Source organism: Calypte anna, chromosome 13, assembly GCF_003957555.1.
Source record: "Calypte anna isolate BGI_N300 chromosome 13, bCalAnn1_v1.p, whole genome shotgun sequence".
Classification (NCBI taxonomy): Eukaryota; Metazoa; Chordata; class Aves; order Apodiformes; family Trochilidae; genus Calypte; species Calypte anna.
Window position 1 is genome coordinate 4,345,028 of NC_044259.1, and position 23,665 is coordinate 4,368,692.

Below are 23,665 nucleotides of genomic sequence, written 5' to 3' on the forward strand. Positions count from 1 at the left end.
TTGTTAAATTGCATTCAGAAATCATGTTTGCCCTTGGGCAAATACCCTTGCTGTTCTGCTTCCTAGAAAAGTCACGTGCAACAAAATGGAATTCACATGGTGCTTCAGTCAAAAAGCTAATGTCAGTCATCATACCTTTTATGCATATCCAGTCCCTTGGTCCTTTGTGCCCATTTAAATATGCAGAAGTGCTTTTTTTTATTAGCTTGCCTGTAAAGCACTGATATATATAGGCCATGTAATTTATTGCAGTATAGACCCTTCTCTGCGTATTTATTCAGCGCCTACAAATATAAATTAAAATCATGAGACATAAAATATTTTGGTTGTTGGGTTCTGATTTTCTGAGATCTCTGCTGTTAAACTATGGAAGTAATTCCTTTATGCGCTGTGCGTCCATGCTTTCTAAATAACTACTTCTGTAGCAGTATGTGGCTTATCGTTGTAGTGCTGGTATCCTCGTGAGCTTCATAGTTCTGGCACAACCAGCACAGTGCCTAAAGGTGAGATAATCAGAGAATACATGCAGGGACATTATTTGAGTACCATATCGTTGGACTGCACAGTAGGTCCCTAGTTACTGAAAGGGCTACCATGAAATTTAATTTAGAATTTTACAAGCACATTTTGAATTGGAAGTCTCTGTAATAATTTTCCCTTTGCTCAGCCTTTTAACTGTGAAATTCAGTTGGGGAGTTTTGAAGCAGCGGGTAGTGTCACAGCACTCTAGAGGGATTTTGCCAGAATTCAGCTAAAGTGCTTGCAAGTGTCATTTCCATATTTAACTAATTTCAGTTTTTAATTAGCTCCATGTGAAAAATGAGAGTTCATGCTGAGCTAAGCTGTCAGCATAGAGTCTTGTTTCCTTTCTAGCCTCTCAGGACAATTATTGCAGCATTCTCTGTTTTTTTCAATGAGAGTTCTTAGCCACCCCATGTTCAGCCCTCCCATTGTTCCCTGTCAGGACTCGGTGAGAGTGTTGTGTCTAGCTTGCTAAAATGGAGAAGGTAAGTTCTGAAAATGTTTCAAATACAAAATTGGTTCAAAGAACTTCATGGGTCAGACGCAGAAACGTACAGCAGAATATAATGCATTCCTTCCTCAGAGCTGGCGGGTGGTGCTGTGCAGTCAGTTTCATTGTTCAGAACAGGATTTGATAATTTCAGCTTCATTACTTGTTGCATTGGGTAATAGGATGATTTAGAAAGCACAATGTGAAAGCAGAGTTTTTCATAGTTCTTTCTGCAGTCTGAGTGCTGACAATGCACTGCTCCAGAGACTGTTTCGTCCCCAGGGCCTGTGGTTCTCTACAAAAAGAGGACAGCTTTTGCATAAAATTCTGCAATGTAGAGTAGGGATGGAAATATGTTAAGCCTGCATCCAAATTCAGAATTTACCTCTAGGACTTGAATGCAAATGTTAAAATTGTTTTCAAGAATGAAGTGAGAGCTGCAATTTATGTAAACTCTGCAAAAACATGGGATTTGAAGAGTTGTGAAAGAATTGTATGAACTGATAGCAATCCTGAGTTGCTTTTACATGACAGTTAGAGAATACCATTGTTACTTTGAAAGTATGCACTTATTAAATTGTCAAAATCACAGTTATAGGAAAACATGGTGAAATAATTCTGGAGATGTTATCACAGGAGTTTTTTTTTTAAACCCACCGTAGAAGATGAGATTAGAAAAGATATACGAGTAGGTGTGGTAGTGTCCTAGAAAAATAAAGGCCATGTGTACTTTATTTCTCACGAAGTAGTGTGGACAGCCACTTCCAGTATACAGAAGTAGATTTTCTCTATTAGACCAAAAAACCAAATGCATCTTTTCCAAATCGAAATGGATGGAAACAAAAATAATCTCAGTTTATCGTACTGTTTGGGTAGAATAATACAAGATTAACTCTTTTTTTTTTTTTTAGATTAGAGTAATACGATATTTCCTTTGATGGATGATACAGTTAAAGGATACATAATCCTGGTTGGGTTGCTGGCCAGCTGGGTGTTAGAGACATGAAGCAGAACTTGAGCCTTAGCTAGGAAATACTAGCTACTGTATTGTCCCTTGGTACTGTAAATTGTCTTCTCTTTAAAGAATAATTCCAGGTTATTTTATTGGTATTTTTAAGCAATATTGCTACATATTGTTAAATATATATTGTAATAGTAATTTAGCATAATTTACTTATGCTTTGAAAAGCATATGTTATTGAAGCCAAAGTTTTTTGAGAGTATGTAATCTAGCTCATATTTTATTCTGTGATTGGTTAACTAATTGTATACAGTGTTGCACATGCTAATGGGTTATCGCTCATGTCCATTTCACCCTGCAGTTTAAACTCTTGACTTTGGAGGGTAAAGTTTTTTATGGGTTGCATTGCTATTGCCTGCAGAAAACACTGGCTTTGGGGGCATTGTTATGATATTCGCAGTCTCAAATACTTGAAATAAAAAGATGAGGTCTGAAGTGAAGCTCTCTCTGCAGTTTTGACTTTGATTACAATGGGCCTTGATTTTAAGCATCTCTAACCTGGCTAATGATGAACATTCTGCATTATGACCTCAGAACTGGCTTCTGCACCATTTTGTATGCGAGACAGAAAGCTTCATTAAAATGATCAGGGATCAGATGCTCTATGCAATAAGCTGGCTTCGTTCTGTTTTGGACAACAGCTTCATCTCTAACAGATATTTCTGCTATCTCTGTTGTGAATTTTGTTACGTCAAAAAGAGGATCAAATTGAGCTATTCTTTAAAACCCCTATTATAAAAGGCAACTTAGGATTTAATAGAAGATGCAAAGTAATACAATTACTACTATTTAGTAAGTGTAAATCAGGATGATGTCAGATGAATCAGGATGTAAGTATCTGAATTAAATATAATTGTCTTCTGTTATTCTTGGTTCACAGTGCTTGAAATGGATTTCTCTAGGCTGGTGTGCTATCATGATCATTCTTGGGATTTAAAATGTATATGTAAGCTTTTCTTCATTCATATATTGGCTGACATATGCAGAGAGAAATTCCTGGTAAAATGTATGCTGCTGCAGTCTGAGAATTTGCAACTCTGCCACTTATAAATAAGGCAGTTATCCAAAACTGAAATCCTGGCATCATATAAACCCTTGATTGGTTTCTGTTTTCTGCTGCACTTCCATATTGGTGTGATCACACTGAAATCATGTCCTCGCTTGCAGCTTGCACTTCCTTACCTGCTCTAGAACTGTAGATGGGAAGGAACACATGCAGGAGGGCAAACTTGGTCTCTGCTTTGTTAGAAAAATTATTCTTCCTGTTGAAGGAAAAATAAGCAAAATTCAGACTTGCAAACCTGCCTAGAATAAGACAGGTATAAGTTTAAAAATATAATATATACCAGCTATAATAAACCCATTATGGGAAAGCCTTTATAGGAATCATGTAAGGACAATGGAAAAATATTTTCTCAAAACTATAACTAAAGTCAAATTGGATAGTTGTTTTGGTTTTGTTGGTTTTTGTTTTTTTTTTACCATTAAAAAACACTGCAAAGGAAGACAAGTTTTCATAGATGTATCTATTCTGGATTAGTAGGACATCTAATTCACAATATTTTATTTGCATCAGCTTTGCAAGGATCTTTAGAAGGTACAAATCTGCCTAGATGCTAAATATGATCTGTACCTTTATCTCAGGGTGAAGATATGATTTAGGCTATATTTATATATACCTTTTGAAGCCTATCATGAAAGAATTATGCACAGTTTATAGCGCTGAAAATTAATAAGAGGCTTTGGGACAAGAAATCATATTTACTTTTCATCTTTGGATTTATTTCGTCTTTGTAATGAACTTTTAACTCCAATAATTACTTTGTGTAGAGAGTAAAACCTTAAATTTTATCACTCATGCCAGGTTTTACAGCCATGTGATTAAATTACTGTTCTTTCTAATTCCTGATAAGAAATTCACATCTACTCTGTAATTATAAATTATATTTTTTGTACTGTGACAGAAATTTGACCATTCATAATCATGCAGCTCCACTTCATTACGTGTATGCAAAGGAACAACAAAGGTAAAAACTATTTCCTTCCCAATCTGGCTAACATTCAGAGGTTGAGTCAAGATCTGAATGCTTTCAAATGGTTACATTATGAAAATTTTGTTCAACCTACATGTAGAGATTGAGGCAGTTACAGTTTTGGAAGAGGAATGTAGTCAAATGTTTGTTTTGATATCCCTTAGGGTTGTAATCAGAATTAGAAGTAAAGCAGTTGTTTTAATTCTTGTAAATTCAGGCATCAGTGATTTAAGAGAGTGTATTTGTGTCTACATTGCTAGAACTGCCAGTTTCAGGTAAGTGAGGCTCTTTCTCCTCTTGGTAACAGAATAAAAATGAGCTTTTCATAATAATAGTGTCATTTAGGTTTGAAATTCAAATTGGATTCAATTTGCTTTGTATTAACATTGAATACTAACAATTTATAAAATAAAAAGAAAGAAAAAAAAAAAAAAAAAAGAGAGAGGTTTTCCATTGTGTTCTAGATAAGAGCAACACTTTCTGCTAAATTAAACCTATTCCACGAGTGGTGGATTTTGGCAAGGCTGGTAAAGTGGATATTGCATAATGTAATTTGGGACCTTAGATGCTTAAAAAATGCTGTACTAGGTAAATAAAAATACTAGCACTTTTCTTGCTGGTTATTAACCATTGAATTCAGATGCAAGGCCAAAAAGATTGCATGCAGCCTTGAATCTTAAAGTTACCATAAGAAGCAAATTCATTTTATACAGTCTCACTAACTGATTAATCTTGGGTTTTCTGTTCTTTGTATGATCTAAAGCCTGTCACAAGAATCAATGAACAGTGCACTCTGTTCTACTACTCTTTTTTGGTTTTTATCATGAGATTACAGATTCTGAATGTGGCATGGAATGCAGTTACCCGTTTTGTGACAAAGAATTGCTCATAGTGACACAAAAACACTTTGCTACAAAGTGGCACAACATAGGGGACTGAAACAAGGAAAGTCAACAAGTCCCAGGCAGATCGGTGACTGGGGAACTAACAACCACCGAAGGTGCAACTCTTTTTCTTGCAGGCTGAAGCTCTGCTTGCCTGTTGTTATCCTTGGAACTGGGTGTCAGGTGCTCACATCTTCAAGTTTTCCCGCACCCCAAAGTAACTGTGACTGTGTGTAAGCTTTTTAGGTATATTTTTAGAAGTAAAAAACCTGAAGCTGGACATAGAGAAATGAACTTTCAAAGCACCACATGGCGGATAAGCACACAAATCACATTACTGCTAATGGGATTTGTGGGTATATCTACCATGCTGTGCTTTGAAAATTTATTCCATTCAGTTTACTGGTGTGTTCAGGGAAAGACATTAGTCATCTTGGACAAAGAGGTGTGACCATATTAAAAAAAAAAAATTTAAAAATTGCTTTCTTTGAGTCCCTCTATTTGTTGTAAATTAAGACAGTGACAAGGAATCATCGTATAGCCTTCTTTCCATCTACTTTTCATATTTAATAGAATGTATTTTTTAAAAAATGCATTTAATTCCCAGCAGAAATTTTTGTGCTGATTATAAAAATACACTCATTCTTAGTTCCTTTATGGTATTTGTAGAAAATGCTCTTTTGGGCTGGATGCTTCGTAAAGCAAAAGCCCAGGTCTAAACAGTTTGTCTAAAAGAGTTTACATGCTGAGGATGAAGTTATGGCTAAGGATTACTGTCCTGTGTTTAAGACTATGTAAAGTCAGCTCTCTGGTTGTGTTTTCAAAAAGGCACAGTTTCTCTCTCCAGTGAGCAGAAAGAGGACGCCTGGCATTTGTGCCAGCAAGGGGGTGCCCATGCTTTCCCCTCTTGCTCTGCAAAAGCACTGTCGTCCCAAAGCCTACAGAGGCTCTGCCTTGGTTTCCCTCGGCTTATGTCCCAGTAAGAGAGGTGCTTAAAATCAAGTTCTACTGTGAGTGTGTTTATAAGATCACTCTGGGATTGGAGAAGCACAGGGCAGTATTCTCTCTCCAACAGAGAGAAGGCTAGCAGCTCCAGGAGCCTGATATTTATTTATTGCATTCATTTTTTCATAAACACCCTGAGTAGTCAATCCTCTTGGCTCTCCTCATTGTGTGAGAAAATGCACTCTGAAATTCTCTTTAGAACATTACAGGTTGTTGCAATGCTTAATAAAACTGTTGAAGAGCTCAGGCGCAGTTAACAAGAGCAGAAACTTGTAGATGGGTATCATATAGGAACTTGAATGTGGATTAACTATCAGCTGAGTTCAGTTGATGGAGAAGGGAAAAACATGTTATGCAGTGTCACTGCAGTTAATGCAGTTCTTCATTTTTTAACATTGTAAACAAAAAAAAAAAGTGACTGACAGTGAAAGGCCTTGTTTGATGTTATGTTTAGGATAAATGAGAGAAAAAAATGGGTCTGTATTGTGCTCTCTAGCCATTATACACGCAAAGCTATTGTTTTAATGAAAATTCTGTTAATTTCAAATTTACTAAGACACTATGGTGCGTATCAAATAGCATACTGATGATTTAAGATGATTTACTGAGAAAAATGACCTTGAAGTTCCCTAAGAACTGTTAGTCCAGATATATATATATATTGGTTTTTACTCCACTCTAGCATATATTACTTTATCTTAACCAGGTTTGACTTTGGTCTTGTCCCAGTTGTTCAGTTGCACTACTTGTTTATGCACTTCCTAGTCATCCCTCTTGAATAACAGAGTATTAGCAGCAGGCTGTGCTACCACCCTGCACAGCCTGTTTTCCATTTCGAATTCTATAATGTCATATATAATAGGTTTGGATTTATTTAAGCAACACTTGAAACTTTCCATTAGGTAATATATCAAAATGGCAGACATGTATCCAGCAAGACATTTGGCTTTTATTTTCCTTTTAGAAGGCATGGGAATGTGATGGGTTTTCCGAGATCTCTTGGATAGCCTCTGGAGGACTCTAACATCCTTATTAAAGTCACACTAGGTATTCAAGGAAGAATAGAAAGTTCTGACAGTTACTCCTGAAGAGACTGAGACATACCACTCTTTCTCTGGCACCGAAAGATTCTACTTGTTCACATTGTTTATTTTAAGACTTCGAAGTAACAGAGACTCATCTTTTTTGGTAAATATATGTTGAAGTGGGGAAATCACAGGTTAGAACTGCTTGGAGACACTGTCCCTTTCTTCTTGTAACAGAATAAGAAAGGGCATTAGTATAATTGAGTCCAGGGGCTCGAGTTCAGCAGCTTTTTTTGAGACAACTGCCTCAGCCATCATTTTATACAAAGTCATATGTTCCATTCTAGCTACATACTGTCAGTGCTTGTATTCCTCCTACTGCATATGGGGCTTAAGGCTGGCCAACAAAATTATGGAGCAAAGGAAGGTGTCAGCCTCCATAAAAATATCTAAGACTTCCTCAAATTTTACTTTTTTTGCTGCTTTTCATATTTTCTATGAAGTCAAAATTTGGGGTAATAGGACTTTTACTGGCATCCCCAATGATGAGATAGCTTGTACAAAAATAACACTTGCAGAATTGCCAATCTGACAAAGCTTAGTTGTCCTCTGTGTTCAGTTTCCTTTAATCCTAAAAAGTGTTAGCAAATTACAGATCTGGACTGAGATTTAGTTCAGCAAATTCTGATTGTATGTGTATATGTGAACTTTCTTGTAACCTCTTCAGATGTGAGGGAAGGCTTCTTACTTTTCTTGTTACAGCTACCCAGTAATCTGTGCTCCTCCGAGACCTGAAAGCACTAGTTAGAATCCAGTGTAGTGTTTTCAGGCATCATGCAGGTTTTTTTCCATACAGTTCCTCCACTACTCCTTTCTGACCTTCAGACCCCTGCTATTTCTGTCTTGGGCATCTCTTGAGGAGAGGTTGTCAGTTGTGATGAATTGTGCATTCATTCTGTAATGGGGGCAAGTAATGGCTAGGGAATAGGCCTAGCACACTTGTTTTACTTGTGACTTGGGTTGAACTTGAACCTGTTTCTCCAGAGGAAACCGATTATGCTACTAGTCTTTTACATAACTGTTATTATATGAATACTAATCAAGACCAGTAAGATAAATTTCTAGTGTTTGTGGAGTTCTGTTGCATGATCAAGAAGCAGTAACTAGTAAAGAACCAGGAGTCTCAGTTGAATAACAATTAAACAAACAGTAACAGTGCAATAATATTTCATTATTTCTTATCTTTCGGGGCATACATTTATTCTTTTCACATTATTCAGGCTACCCCCAAGTATATTGCAACAAGAGGAATTATGTCATCAACTCACAGGTGGATGGAAAGGAAACTTTTAGTGTTTACACTCCCCTTTATTACAGTAGCCTATGTATAAAAATGTGTGCTTTTAGTGTTTATTGGCTAATGCTGTCGTGATATAATGGACCAATTTTATTATTTTTCTTCCTCATGAAAGGCAGGCCTGCTACAGTTCAAGATAATATGACACGATGTATTCTGACAAAGTCAGATTATAGTTTGATGGGTTCATTCTGGATGAAGATACTTCAGCGTTTAGCAAGTGTGACAACTTGGAAAATTAATATAAAGAAACATTCTGAATTCTATTGACTTTTATAGTCTTCACATCTTTTTGAGTCACTCAGGGAATAATGAATTTTCCAGCAAGCAAGCAATGTGCATCTCCCATACCTCAACTGGGAAAATGCTGTAGGAATGAGGAAAATGGTAGTTCACCAGTCTGAATCTCTCTGCCTTTGTGTAAGTACAGAAGCTGATACTGTTGGCAGACACTGAGTTGTGCTGTAGGGAGATGCCAGAGGTGTCTTATTTTAAAAGTGCATGGACAACAGTGAGAGGAGAGCACAAACGGAAGACAAAGTTTTCTGTGGTCCATTAGACTAAAGTCTGAATTGAATAAGCATTGGGTTTATGGCCAGAATGAGAGAAGACTGAATGAAAAAGGGATGCAGGGATGTTACTAAGGCTTAGAGAACAGCCAAGAAAGTTTTGCATGTAAATTTTGTAATGTGTTTCTGTGGAATTGTATAGCTTTGGGGGTTTCTTAAAATAATGTGTGATTCACTCTAGCAACCTCTTTGTTATGTAAGTCTTAGATTGATCCATGACAGTTCTACCACCTGGAGTGATGATCTAGTTCTCTGGTTTTGTCCCTGACGGGCATGCAGGTTTAGCTTCCAGTTTGGGCTCCGTGTGTATGTGCGTGCTGCTGCGGTGGGAGTGAGAGGTTGATTATTATTTTTACCCAAACCTCAAAATTTTACCATGAGAATTTATTGGGTTTACATTCATATTTTTTAGATAATATAAATACACAATTTACTATCCTGAGGTAATAGGTGCTAGTATTAAATGAACCTGAAAACTTACTACAAGCTCAATGTATAAAAGATCAGATACTAGAGATGATCTTAGGAAATGTACTTAAATGTTAAAGGGGGAAAAAGCATACAAACCCAAACAATGCCTTCAGAACAAATGGAAGTACCATACACATAACAAATTGAATGAACAAACAAACAAACAAAAAAAAGAAAACAACAAAGAAAACCAGAACGAATATCCAAAACCAAAACAAAAGGAACAATTACAGACAACAAAGAAAAAAAACCCCACCATGCAATCCAAGCTTAAAAAATAACACCAAAAAAATGGGAAAGGGGAACAAAATCACTAACACAAAATTATTTTCTGGCACACATGCATTCAGCTTCTGAGCGCATCCCCATATTTCTAATTAAACGAGCTTCTACTTATTCCTTTGCTGGAGGCATTTTTGTTTGATTAACAGAATGAAAGGTTAATCATATAAATTTGCCATCTTATAGTGTTCTGAAGCAGGAGAGAGTGAATAGGTAGTGCCTTGGTCTCGCTGTGCGGCTGCCAGTCAGGTTTGCTGTATGCAGTGCAAACATTCAGCTTTCCCCTCGGGCCCTGGTGACTTTTTTCAAGGTATTCTTGGTAGAAGGTGAACACTTCTCATGTTTCGGTTGTCGTAGTGGAGTTTTGTAGAACACAGAATGGATACGTGAGCTGTGCAGGAGATTGTCATCTTTTCAGCGTCTCTGTAGGGGACCTTAAGCAGCCATGCAAATCTCTGCCCTGTTAGAAAGGGCTGAAATTGCTCCTACCTAATGTGCATCTGTGATTAAAACACAAAGCAATGGAGTTATTAATGAAATCATGTTGTTCCTGGAAGCAGGTGGATCAAAGGTTTTCTTAATACCATGTTAAAAGTATCTTTTTTAATTCCTTGTCTGAATTTACCTGGTAATTGTAAATTAGCAACTCTAATTCTCTTGGACAGATCATTGGTTATTTCCTTATTCCTTTGTCGTAAGGAATGGTTCGCATTCAAAGCAGCAGACTCTCGTGTCTGCCTATGACCTACAATTATGGTTATGTTTGTTATTAAAAAGAAAAAAAATTGTAACTTTGAATTGACACATTGAGAGTACAAAGCTCGGAAATTCACTTAATCTTTATGCACTCTGCTTACGGGGCAGGCCAGCTTTGGAGCCCTGGTGTTTGCACGTCGGGTGGAATTGCTGACAGCACAAATATGCCACAAGCTGCTCTGCTACCTCGCATCCCCTGGCCCTCTCATATCCACAGTGCAGATGATGCCTTGATGGGGACTGTTCCTATCCACTAGTAACTTGTTTGAGGTTTATGAAATTGTCTTTTGGTTTCATTGCCATACTGAAAAGAAAATCAGTTGCTTGTGATTAGACTATAAAGCCTTTTTAAGTGCTTGTTTTGGAAAAACAAAAACAGTTGCAATTGAATAAAGCATTTGATCCCACATAAAATTCTTGTATGCTTTCCAGGAATTATTAAACATCGTCTATAAAAAAATTATTGATTAGTTTATCCACAAAACATCCTCTTCAGATTGATGCTTGGTATTTTTTTAAAATACCAAACACTTTATTATATTTTCATTTTGTTTTTCCTGATAGCAAAATATTTTTCAAATTCAGCAGGAATGCAAAATCTGTTAACTACCCTCTTCACAAAAAATACTCTCCTAATTTTAGTTATTCTTTTTAGACATCTGTTTGATCCATAGCTCTGTGTAGAGGAAGATGGTGTAATGAAAGCTGTCTTGCTTCTCATAAATTCTTCATTGATTGTGTGCTGAGAGATTTCCAAAGTTGGGATTGATGGATGGGATGGGAACCCCTTTGCTTTGTTTTCATGGGTTTGGGGAGTGTGCATATGAATCGGTCACATCTAGATGGATCCCTTGTACTTAGAGATGGCCTGAGTGAAGTCTCAAGCACTGTAAATGGCAGTTTCTCTTTTCTGTCCTAATGTTTAATCTCCGAACGCTTCTCTGTGTGGCCACTGCTGGTCCATTTGTGACCACCCCATCTCTTCTACTTGTACTTGGACACAAAATATTTGCTAATTTTATGTAGATCTTACACTGAAGTAGTGAGCAATTATGAGAGTACCTGTGTTCATCTATGTATTGTGCCCTAAACTGATGGTGAATCCTCTGCTTTACAACATAACTGCAAATCCTGTTCTCTGTGGTATGCAGCGTATACATCCTGCATAAGCAGGAGTGCTGATGGTGGACATAAAGGGAGTGAATCTAAACATCCTTGTGGGCTTGTTTATTCGTCACCACACCTGAATTGGCAGGATGCCATAGGGATACTTTAATGAAAGTATGGAGATTTTTTCAGGTAGCTGCTGTTCATACAAGGTGAAGATGCACAAAAATCCACAAGCTGAAGGATTTGGGCCTGTCAAGTCTCATGCATCATGCACAGGACTTACTCAGTTCCCCCTACTCCAGTGCCTGTAACTCATGCACTTGTCAAGGTGATGCTGTGGCCTCCTTCCAGCTCCACATCCCGGGCTTTGGGAAGGCCAGTGATGCCACAGTGCTACTGCAAAGCTCCCCTGGCCAGGACTGTGCGTGGCACGGTGTGCTGTGGCCCAGGTGGCTGAGTTTGATGCACTGGATTAGAAGAAGTTGTGAGGTCAAAGGACTGGCAGAGACTTGAGTTTGTCAGGAAAGCTTAATCTACAAAATGAAGACAAGACTGTTAAATCTGTTGATTTAAATAAGTTGTATTAACAAAAAATAATTGTGTTACAATGTCATTAGCGTACAGAAGGCTAAGCTAATTTTATAATCAACATATACATTTTCACTTGTAATTGAAACACGGAGCAGTGCTTTTTTTTCCGAGAGTGTATCCCATGTAACGTGTTTTTCGGTAGCACATGATGCCAGCTCTGAACAAAAAGCTCACCTTGGATTCAGTGCAGGGACTGCAAAGCAGTTCCTTTTCACCCTTCAGCATTTAAAGGATCTGGTAACTGAGCAGGTTTTCTGAGTCACCAGGTTTTCTTGTGGTTGATGCCTTTTTTGTTTTGGTTTAGTTTCGTTTGGGTTTGTTTGTTTGGGGTTTTTTTTCCTTTTTTTCTTTGTCCTTTTTTTCTTTAGCACCTTAGCGTGTCGCCCCTACTGACGTGTGTCGGTCTGTCCCGCAGCGCTGCAGCTCCTGGGGCTGGACTGGCGGCTGCGCCCGGCGGACGGACGCGCCTTCCCCCACGGGCTGCGCCCGGGCGCACAGGACGCGGCGGCGGCGCCACCTGGCGGCAGAGGTGAGGGGGATGTGCTGCACACCCGGGCTGCTCGGCTTGGGGCGGGTTGGGTGTGGTGGTCTGTTCTGTTTTGTCTGCTTTTAGCATGGCTTGTTTTCTGCATTCTGCTGCTGGTTGTCGCTGCCTGGGTGTGGCTGCTGCTACTCTGTCCCGCTCTGCACAGATCTTTTCGTTTCTTGAACCTCATCTGCTGATGAATGAAGATGTTCTTCTTCAGATGCTAATGAATAACCAGTAACTGCTTTTACTGGGTTCATGTCCTGCTTCCAGGTGCAGCCTAGAGATCTCAAAGAAAGAGAATAAGCTCGACTAAGGAGAAGTGCATTATACTGCTTAAGAAAAGTCAAGAACTTTGGCTTCCAGCTAGGACCAAATTCCTGGATTTTTTTCTTTTTTCTTCAGATGGATTCTAATATAAAACATCAAAGACAGCAGAATTTTCTGCATAGTAAATAATCTGTCCTCTGGTATTAGTATGAGCAGTGCAGTCAACAAATTAATTCTCTTTTTCCCAAAAGAAAGCCTGTGTTCAGTGGAGGGTGACAGAGATAGGGAATGAGAATGAGGGAAAATCTAGAAACAGAAATACTTGCTTAAACTGAGAAAGGATGCATTAAAAACACAGAAGTTATATGTCATGAAGTGGATTTTAATCACTTATGAAAGTCAATGCTTTTCACTGCTTAGGTTCAGGTGCTTGCTGCATCCCAGTAAGGCTTTCCCTGGTTATTTCAAAAAATATGATAGGAAGACAGTTCAGAACATTTCAGTTAGCCAAGGTGCCTCATAGACCTTCGTGTACTGTGAAGGTGGAATGGGTTGACTGAAACAGGTGGCAAGTAAGACTGCTTGCTGTTGATAAACAGAAGAGTTTTGTTCAGAGCTAAGCATCCTCTTGCTCTCAGGACCTGTGGCTTGTGTTGTAATTGCTGATGGCCCAGGCAAGTGTTAGAAACAAATGTTAACATTGGATATTTTGATGAAAAGGCAGTTAAAAGAGACCTGTGAAAGGACACAGAGTCCTTCTTTGGTGTGCATTATTATTTCATGGATTTGCTTCCGTTTTCAATCAGTCGTGCAGCCACACCTCAGCTTCTTCATGTTTTCCATGGAGACTAATTTTAGTTTCCTCTTTTGCATTAAATCCACCATCATAGAGGTGGCAAAAACCCATAAGTTTTCCGACAACTGTTTGTTGGCTTGGAATTCATCTCTCACTGACTGGAGGTCAAACTGGACAAATAGCACATCCCTTAGTACAAGACAGGATGTCTGTATTGCTGCTGAAGTTCTTCCAGATTGTGGGCAGGTGAGAGACCCTATGGTTTTAGACAGGAATCTGAAGAGCTTAGGTCTGCAACTATGGTCACTTAGCAGACAACTGCAGTGTTTAACACGTTTCCAGGTTCCCTCCCTGCAGCTTTTTGTTGCCATCTCTTGCAAATACAGGACAGCAGAACTGTTGAATTGGAATGCTCTCATCTTCCTGAGGCACTTCAGTGCAAATTCTGTCAGCTTATCCCAGACCCACACTAATGAGCTTTGCACATCTGGAGAGGCTGAGATCCAGGCTGTTTTGGGAGCAGTAACCTCCTGTAAAGGAGACAAGGAGACAGGGCTGCTAGTTACATCTTAAATTGTTGCAGTTAGCTTTTTTCAGAGCATGTTGGAAAAGTTTACTTGTTCTTCTGACATTTTGTAGAATGTTGATAATCTGGGAGAAGTGGGGAGAAAAAGATTTAGGCAAGTAATCTTCCACAGTGGAATAATGTGAATGACAGGTTTGGATGAACACAGGGGATGTCTAAAAAACAAGGTCTTATATCAGGGAAGGATGAAAAGTTTTTCTGCCTCACCTATCCTTTTTTTATGTCCAAGTTAATACTGCTCTCTTGGCAGTTTTTAGGAAAGCCTCTGGCAGCTTTTACCACAACAACCATTTCAGGGCTCAGGGCTCTACCTGTGAGGAGTGACCTTTCTATAATTGACAGAACTCAGGATGAAGCCATTCTTTTCAAAACATGGGTCTTCTAAAGACAACTTTCACCCCTAGAGTGAGAATGGCCACTTAAACACAAGCTGTGCCTACTCAGCAAGCAATGCATTTTCAAGTAGAGAAATTTGGAAAAAAAAAAAAATCAGATATTTCAATTTAATCTGCTTGTGCCTTATTAAAATACCGAGTTCTGATAGGAAATAACAAAACTGCAGTTTAAGAGGAATGTAAGTTACTTTGTTACTGCCTTTTCCTATCTGAATGAAAACAACACCCACTATTACTACAACATAGTTGCGGGTTTTTTGTAATTACATCCTGCATCTTGCTAATGCTGGGGGTGTCTGAAAGGAACAGGCAAGTGCAATGGGTAGAAAAATCCTGTGCTACTGTAAAACTGCAAGTGAAGTTCACCGTACTTAGAGTAAAAACGAAGATCTTTGGTTTTGCTTTTAGGCCCTGGAAGTCGTGGTGAACTAGGAATTCAGATTAATATGTGACTGTCTATGTGCTGTTTTTCTTTCTAATTGACACAATATGCAAGAGTCAACTCTGCTCATGTCAGAGGACAGCTAAAATAAAATACCATTTGTGTGGAAATAGTCAAGCTAACTCCAGCCGCAAATTCAAATAAAGAATGCTTCAGTGTTTTTTTGTTTATGACATAGTACTTTTGGTTTGCTCACAAAACCAAAAGATTTTTTACTCATTCAACATTGACTTAGTATGTTTCATCTTAATTATTTACTGCAGTTAGGTTCTGTAAAGCTGGAAGCCAGCAAAAAGTTGTGGTGTCTGATCCTAGAAGCCCACATTTTAGAAGACACCGCAAATAATTATGGGCAAGGACTGTGAACCTGAAAGATCATGTCAGCTACCATGAATATGCTGATTAATTGGAAAAGGTAGATTTGAATGTGTTCTATTATGCACATAACACAGGGTTTGTGTCTCTTTGCACCAGCCAGCCTGAGCCAGGGTCCTGCTCAGCTGATGAGATATTTCACTGCCTATCACAGTGTGTGGATTTTTGAAAGACCATTACAGTTAATTAAATGGTGGAATGTTGAAGTGTCATGAAAAATACTTGTTTTCAGTTATCAAATGCAGCATTATAAACATAATGGCAATAACAACGAAAGATAAATTTACTTTAGAATTGGACAGCATTGTAATTGCCTGAGAGAGGGGAAAATCAGACTTCTACTACTCAGATAGTTGCCTTGTGTAGATCTGGAAAGCTATACTGAGCAGTCAGAACTGAAGCTCTTCAGGTTATCTTCAGCTCCTTCCAAATGATGTTGAGACCTCTGCCAAGATGATGCAGCTTTAAGCCACATTTTGGTTTGCACACACAAATCATTATTCTCTAATTGTAAAGGTATCTATTAGCAGTGGAGCCGATGTGCAATGTTGGAGGAATTACAAAATTATGAAAGGGAAAAAATTTCCTCCTGTATTGGTGAGTTTGGGTTCAGATGCAAATAGAATAGGCCCTGACTTGACCACCTGGAGACACTGGTGCTATCCACAACTGTGTTCCCACTGAAATTTAATCAAATCCTAGTCACCAGATAGAGGGATTGGGGAACAACTGTAGGGAACTCTTTGTCATGTTGCAAAAGATGAAAATCTAACACCTCATTAACAGTGTAAACAACATGAGTCTTTTAGCTTTCACTTTTTCCTTTCAGACACTTTGAAACAGGTGATCAAAATGTAATAACAATTAATGTATTTTAAATGTCACTTCCATTACCTTCATTCATTTTAATCAAGACATGCCATCATTTTCCAGGTGGATTAATCTTATTAAGTAGTTATGTGGCTAATGTAATGTACATCTTAATTAACACATTAGCGAGCAGAAGTGTTAATACGGACACTGTAGAGACTTGCAGTGGTGGTCTTCTGAAAATACACTAGGGCCTACATCTGTCTTAAGAAAGGCAAAGTATTTGACTAAGTTCAACACAACAGGAATTCTACTTTTGTGATGATGTTGATGGTGGTAGTATGAGTTGCTGTGTTTAAAGGAAGATGATGATGTGTATTATATACCATCACAGATTATTGTTATGTGGATGCAAAAAAATCACAATAGTATGTATTCTTTGTGAAATGCAGTGAACTAATAGATCTTAATTTTACTTCAGTTAGAATTTGGTTTCGATTCTGCAAGTACTGACTTTTGTGAAACCTTTCCCGTATGAGTGTTTAGACGTGCCTCAGTTTTGAGGTGTATCAGGGTGTTAGGGCATTTCTCCGAATTCTACCTGCAGTGACAGATTGTTTAACTGCAGCTGAGCCAGAGCTGTGGTCTTAAGCAGACATTCATTGCAGAATTTTGTTCATTTTGCCAAAATAGAAATATGGAATACTGACCAGAAAACCTGAGACTGTGGGGTTTTTTGCCAGAAGCTGTGTTACTCCTGAAAGCTCACACAAATTCAGAAGCTTCTTTCCTCCTCACTTCACAAGACAGAGCTCATTAGTACCTCAGCATCTTCAGTTTAACTGAAGTTCAAAATGTGTGTCATAGCAGCTTCTCCAGACACTCAAATTTCCTGTCTTTTTACTTTATTTCATCAGCAGCTGACCTATTGCACAAATTTCTAAAACAATCTCTTTTCTTGTCCTGGGACAATTAGGTATTAGGGATAGACACTTTGAAACATAAGTTCATATAGGAAGTGATAAGTGTGATAATAGTGCAGAGCACTGATTTTTCCACTGAAGAAATTTGCATTTTCTGCTTTTCTTGTTTGTCTTTCTGAAAGAAGAAGAAATGTCTGGTCATATAAGTAGCAAATTTACCTGAGGGGAGAAAATGAAGCTATCACTGGAAAACATAGTAATTCCCACACAGTCTTCTGTGGCAAAACGTCAGCAGGCTTTATTTTGTATTGAATGGTTTCCTTTACACAGCTGTACTGTAAATTTCTTTGGAATCCCAAGTCATGTGTTTAAATACCTACATAAAACTATGTAACAAACCCTAAGAGAAAAATAAGTTAGATAAAAAGATAGGGAAAGCTATGTCTGCAACAGTGATTTAGAAGAAATGCAGAGGTACATGGAAGAGAATCCTTTTTTATGACTATTGGTGATATGTATTCCCTCTATTTAATCTGAAATTCTCTAAATTGTCTTGGTAGTTCATTATGGATCCATGGGAATGGTTATTCTGCTAGATATTTTTCAAGAATCAAGACAGTTTACAGTCGTCACTGTTATAAAGGCACACAGTCAAAGCACTGGAGTTAATTGCTATTTAAATGTGATATCTGTAGAGTGACACTGCTGGTAGCCAGATTCAATTTTTATTTTTAGATTTTAAGTACTGTATGGGAGCGGAGCCTATAATAAATACTCGGCTATATCTGGTTACAGTGTGGATACGGTTCTGCCTCCACAGCTGACACTGCTTGACATCAGTTAAATTAAAGGCTGGCTAGGCATGTCCTATCAGCTGCCACCTTGAAGATGACCTCCAGCTCAAAGATGAAGCCTGCTGACAAGTGAGCAGGGGGAGTTTGCATTGCTCTTGTCATGTATTGCCTATTTGATAGCTCTAAAGGCAAAGATACTTGAGTGCTAAAACAGTCTTTTCAAATGTATGCCAAAATAGTAATTCAACTGGGTAAATAACACTACAGTTTAAATGAATAAGTGTTATTTAGTTGGTAAATATATGTTTGACGGAGAGATTGAAAAGGCCCCCCTGGGTAAGATGAAAAAGTACAGTTTTAAAACTCCCTTTTTTAAATGATCTTAGGAAACCACAGGAAAAGAATCAAGTATCCATGGTGTTACAAGGTAAACAGATGAGACTCTAAAGCAGTCACCAACAGCAGTGATAATGATGTTAGGGTTTGTTTGTTCACAATAGTATGAGTTGTTTGGGTTAGTCTCAGTGCCCAGATTTGTCAGTTTGTCACATCTGTAACTTCACTCTAAATACAATTTATGGTCTTTAAATGTCATCTGCAGTGGTCCACCAAAATGGAAAAGCTTGTAAAAATAGCTGGAGGGGAGTCAGTCAGGTGGTAAGATACATTCTGTACAGGAGGAGGTGAAGACTGAAGGGAGCTATAAAAAATGTTGGCTTTAAGAGTCTCTAGAGACAGAGTTTATAAGTGAAGTTGTTAGTGTAGAAAAAGGCACTGCAAATATAAAGCCAGGAAAATGTTATGTTTTTCAGGTTTAAAAAAATAAATGTAAGCCCATCAACTAAGAAAAGAGGTTCAGTGGGCATATCTTCTTTGCCTTTTATTTCTGTATTTCGAACTTGTGGAGGAAGAGACCCCTTTTTGAGACACCTTGTGTAGAATTTTTATGTGCTTGTTCTGCATTACTCATCTTCAAGGTGAGATTTTTTAATAGGTCATTGTTAATATTTCTGTTTCAGTCATTTGAGAACACCAAAGACAATGACCAACTCAGGGGCGCTCTCTGTGTCAAAGCAAGGAGGAGAACCAAGACATGCTCACTAGTTTTGTGTATCATGCCAACTTGAGTAACTCAGCAGGAGCTTCTGAGAGTATGATTCCATAATACATAATCTTTAGAGCTCTGATAACTTCTGTTAAAACTTTACAACTTGTTAGTTAAACTTGCAAATATAAAAGTTATATTTTATTACAACTTCAAGCATTTCTAAATTACATTATTTCAGCTTTGTAACATAAAGCCATAAAACCAGAATGTCAGTTATTAAATTCTTAGAAGCAAAAAGGATTCCTTTCAGCGTGCTGGAGGTGTGGCAGCATCTGTTTCTTCCAGACATGGCACAAGTTGGATGTAGCGTAGAGGCATGCCACCCTGCAAAAATACTCAAAAATAAGGGGTCATCTGTCTGTTCCATTCTTTGTTGTAGGTTAATTGAATCTTGATCACTTGTGCTAGATTTTTATCTAGCCTGCTCTTAAAACCCTTTGCTGTGTCGACCCCCAGCTGTCACGTTCTCTTCTGAGGTAAAATTTCCTGAGATACTGAAATGTTCCAGAAGGAATGGTTTGGTTTAGAAACTAGGTCACTTACCTTGTAGAGCAAGAAGCATCAGTGGGATAATGCTTCCAAAAATAATGCCAAACGGAACTGAACATTTCAGTATTAGAAACCTGAATCATGCCTCTAGTCTGGTGGATAATTAAAATTTCAGTTTTCATGGTTATCATTTTCATCTGTTTTTTAAGATAGCAACTTCAAAATTTTAATGAGAAATACAAAGGAATGGTCTTTTTCTCTTTTTTTTTTTTTTAATTTTTTTGTTGTTGGGAAAGGTTGACATCAAATATATGCGTTTATGTGTGAGGTGCATGCTGAAGTAGTGTGAATGTAAGTCCAATTCTCTTGGTGACTGTAACATAGTTTCTTTAGCTTACTTGAAGCGTGTGAGGGTTCTTGACTCTGAAAAATGCCCCTTTGCAGACAGAAATGCAGAACAGAATTTTTGCAAACTGACAGAGGCTAAGGCTAAATTCAACAAGCAATACTGAAACTTGAGCCTTCTTATGAATTAGATCTATTTTCAAAATTATAATTCTAGGGAATAAGTATTCAGCAGTCTTAGAAGCATTATAATTAATTAAAGTTGTAGATGGTGGTGTTATGAACCTGCTAAATTAAATGAGAAACAGGTTTCAGCATGGAGGGAGGCTTCTCATTTCAAACATATCTAAGCTCTAAATTCCCACCAATTTTATGTGTGGATTTCAGAAACAGATTGCACTCACTGGCTTCAGTATTCCATATGTCAAAGCTTTCCACTAGCTCCTATGGACTGAAGCAGTCTTAATGTAGTCACAACATTAGCCAAGTTGAAAAAATATATAATGCAGACAATTAATTGAGTGTAACATGTCAGGATACTGGAAGCAGCACTGGTGTGTTAATCTTCCTGCCTTTATTACCTATACAGCTTTTATCATAATAATAATGCTTACTGTAATACCTTGTGGAAATAGCTTTTCCTCTGGCTGTTTCATTTTGGCCGTGGATAGACTGGTCCTGAGGAGCAAGGTGGTCTGTCAAGGTTCTCAGAATAGATAGAGCTGATACTCATTTGTATGCCCAATCTGCTTCCAAAGAAATAATTTACAGTGTACTTTTCAAGAACAATGAATAAATTTATCGTTTATTACCAAAAAAATTTGGAATATTGAAGTGAAGTGTGGTGATGTACTCAGAGGAGAAGAAGCAGCCCTCTTAGGAGTCTTAGGCTGACTTCCCAGCTCTGCCAGTGTTCCCAATATCACATTCAACAGGTGATTTTCTGTGCTCTCTACCTCATTTTCTTATGTCTGTGGACAAGGACTAATTCAAATTCTAGTGAGATAGTGCCTGACATCTCTGAGATAAGAACTTGGAGATATCCTCTGCTGCAGTAATCCATTTGAAATTATATCATGTAATTTATATAAAATATTACATGTTGGAATCTGGTTGATATGTTTGGATTCTTGGATGGCTCTAAAGACATGTTGCTTGACACTCTCAGCCGTTTTTTGTTTCTTTGCAGCCTGTCTTGGCAGCTTCTCTTTTTTGTATTGCTGTGTAGCAGTTGGTATTCAGAGCCGTCTTTTACCATTTCAAAACACTGCTAATATAATACCTATTTCATTATGTACAGGTATAAGTGCTGCTGACATAGATAATTTGGAATCTGTATTTGAAACCATGCTATTGCAGCTCTCTCAATTAAAGATAGTCAAGACAGAAAAGCTTTTATGTACTTAGCTGCTGGAATTATATGTCATTCTGTGCCATAATGTTATGTTCATACAGAGCTGGACTATATTTCCAAAGTATTACAACACAAAAGAAGCCACAAAGTAAACAAAGACTGCCAGGTTGTATTGGAAGTGTCACTACCACCTAGTGTGATTAATATTTATTTTAATAATACCTCTAAATTTCTGTGATTGTTAACAGATATTTTCTATGATTTTCTGGTCTTTATAGTATCCATTGTAATGGTCTGAAAATGGATTTATCACCATGTTGTTTAGGGCTATGGAACACAGAATCAAACGTAGCTATATAATGTAGCTTGAAAACACTGCTAACTCTTCACAAATCACACTCCATTTTTAATACATGTGTAGCCTCAAAACCATCCTGCTCAGCTGAGAACAGAAGGGCTATGTACCATGTTTTAAAGGTTGTCTGTTTTGTGGGCTGGAAGCCAGAGCACTCAACCAGAAAGGTCTTGTATCTTGTCTTCAGTAATGCATGCTGCAGAACCATCAAATGATGGATTTTAACTACCCATGGCACAAAGGAGAAAAACTTGTATATAGACCTTGTTTCAGGCAGACAGAACTGTGAAGGCAGCACATTGCATTGTACTGACTTTCTTTCCAGAGGGAGAAGATGCGTGTCAGAGTAGAGATACTGTCCTCTAAATACTTTTCTGTGCATTTAATTTCTTTTATCAATTCTGTTGTCCACGACCTGGGGTTTATTGGACCACTCTACTATCTAAAACAATGGTAATAAAAACTTGTACTCAGTCCATTTAGATTGAAGTTATCCCTTCAGTTCACCTTTCTGATAATATTTTTATGCCCTGGTTGCATTCAGTATGCAGCTGGAAAGAGCACAGGGAGATTTGTATGTGCTTTATTGACTCTCTACTGTTACTGTTATTTGATCAGCAAAGAGTAGTCACAGAATTAAAGAGCTGGAGGGATTAGAAGATTGCAGATGCTCCACAGGAAAAGATTCACAGTCTTATTTCTTCAGATTCAGGAGGTAAATTATTACATGCTGATTGAAACAGGTAGCAGATTGCCTCAGAATAAGGAAGGAAAGTTATGGTTTGATTTGTAAAGTTAATCTTTAAGCTAATCCCAGAAGTTAATCTTGGATAAAAATACCTGTATTGAAATCAGTTATCTCATTTGATTCGTGTTTGCTTTTACTTTATAGGACCATGGGTCACTAGGAATAGCAGCATAGATAGCGGAGAAACAGAAGTTGGCCGCAGGGTCACCCAGGAAGTTCCCCCTGGAGTTTTTTGGCGGTCTCAGATCCATATCAGCCAGCCACAGTTCCTGAAGTTCAACATATCCTTAGGGAAGGATGCTCTTTTTGGTATTTATATAAGAAGAGGACTGCCACCATCACATGCCCAGGTACTTTATGAATCTATTTGTTGGCTTTAAATTTCAAAATGCAAAATTTAGAGCACCTATTTTAGAGTTTTGTTGGAGCTTATGGAGTTCAAGTATAGGGATTTTGGGGAATTAGTTTGTGATATTTGACTGAACACCCTCATGTTAAGATTTCTAGATTGCTACATACTCAACAGTATATTAGTTGAAGAGGTAATCAGTTATGTTCCTGCCATTCAGGTTTTAAAGATAACTTGCAATTTGTGACCACAGGTTTTCAATCTCTGACAAAATCTTGGCACCAATTTTGATAAATTTATGTGTTTATTTATCAAAATAACTCATCATGAGTCAAAAATGATGAGTGATGTTGGTCAAACTTGTAGTATGAAAGCACTATATACAGTAGGAATGCTTGCATAGCTAGGTGTGTTAACTTCTTGGTAGAAGTTTCAATCTGCAGGCTGGTGGAATGGCATCACTGGGGTTTGCGAAGGACTTTGACATCACTGCTACCCAGCTATATTCTCATTTACTTAGATTAGAATTGCAATGAGAAATAACATATTTGCAGTTACACATACTAAAAGGAAAGAACCCTCATTCTTCAGAGTGCAAGGGAAGCATAAGTAGCAACCAGCTTGTATCTTCATGAATATCCTTGTTGCTAAAAATCCTTTCTTCATTCAGAAATTATCACATAAATTTAAAATGCTTTATTTAGTATGTGATTTTCAAAAAGCAAATGTTGAATTCCATGACTTCTGGGAAACTCTTAGGTAACATTTCTAGATGCCTTGCCCTGATTTACGAAGAACTGCTACCACTGTTATTTTCATTTGGCAAGGCAAACTGCAATTACATAAGTGGTTAAAACATATGATCTAAGCTGAAAGCCCAGACA

At 37.8% G+C, this 23,665-nt stretch overlaps 1 protein-coding gene across 4 annotated transcripts in view; it reads left to right on the top strand.

Moving 5' to 3' along the window:
* TENM2 (teneurin transmembrane protein 2) overlaps positions 1-23,665 on the top strand; it is a 426,310-nt gene that overhangs the window by 296,577 nt on the left and 106,068 nt on the right. For 3 of the 4 annotated variants that reach the window (XM_030458892.1, XM_030458893.1, XM_030458894.1), the window contains 2 exons: positions 12,532-12,645; positions 22,577-22,782. In XM_030458892.1, coding sequence (XP_030314752.1) covers positions 12,532-12,645; positions 22,577-22,782 — 320 coding nt within the window. Of the gene's footprint in view, positions 1-12,531; positions 12,646-16,509; positions 16,542-18,482; positions 18,509-19,668; positions 19,676-22,576; positions 22,783-23,665 lie in introns of all 4 variants that reach the window. The other variant, XM_030458896.1, reaches the window with a different exon arrangement.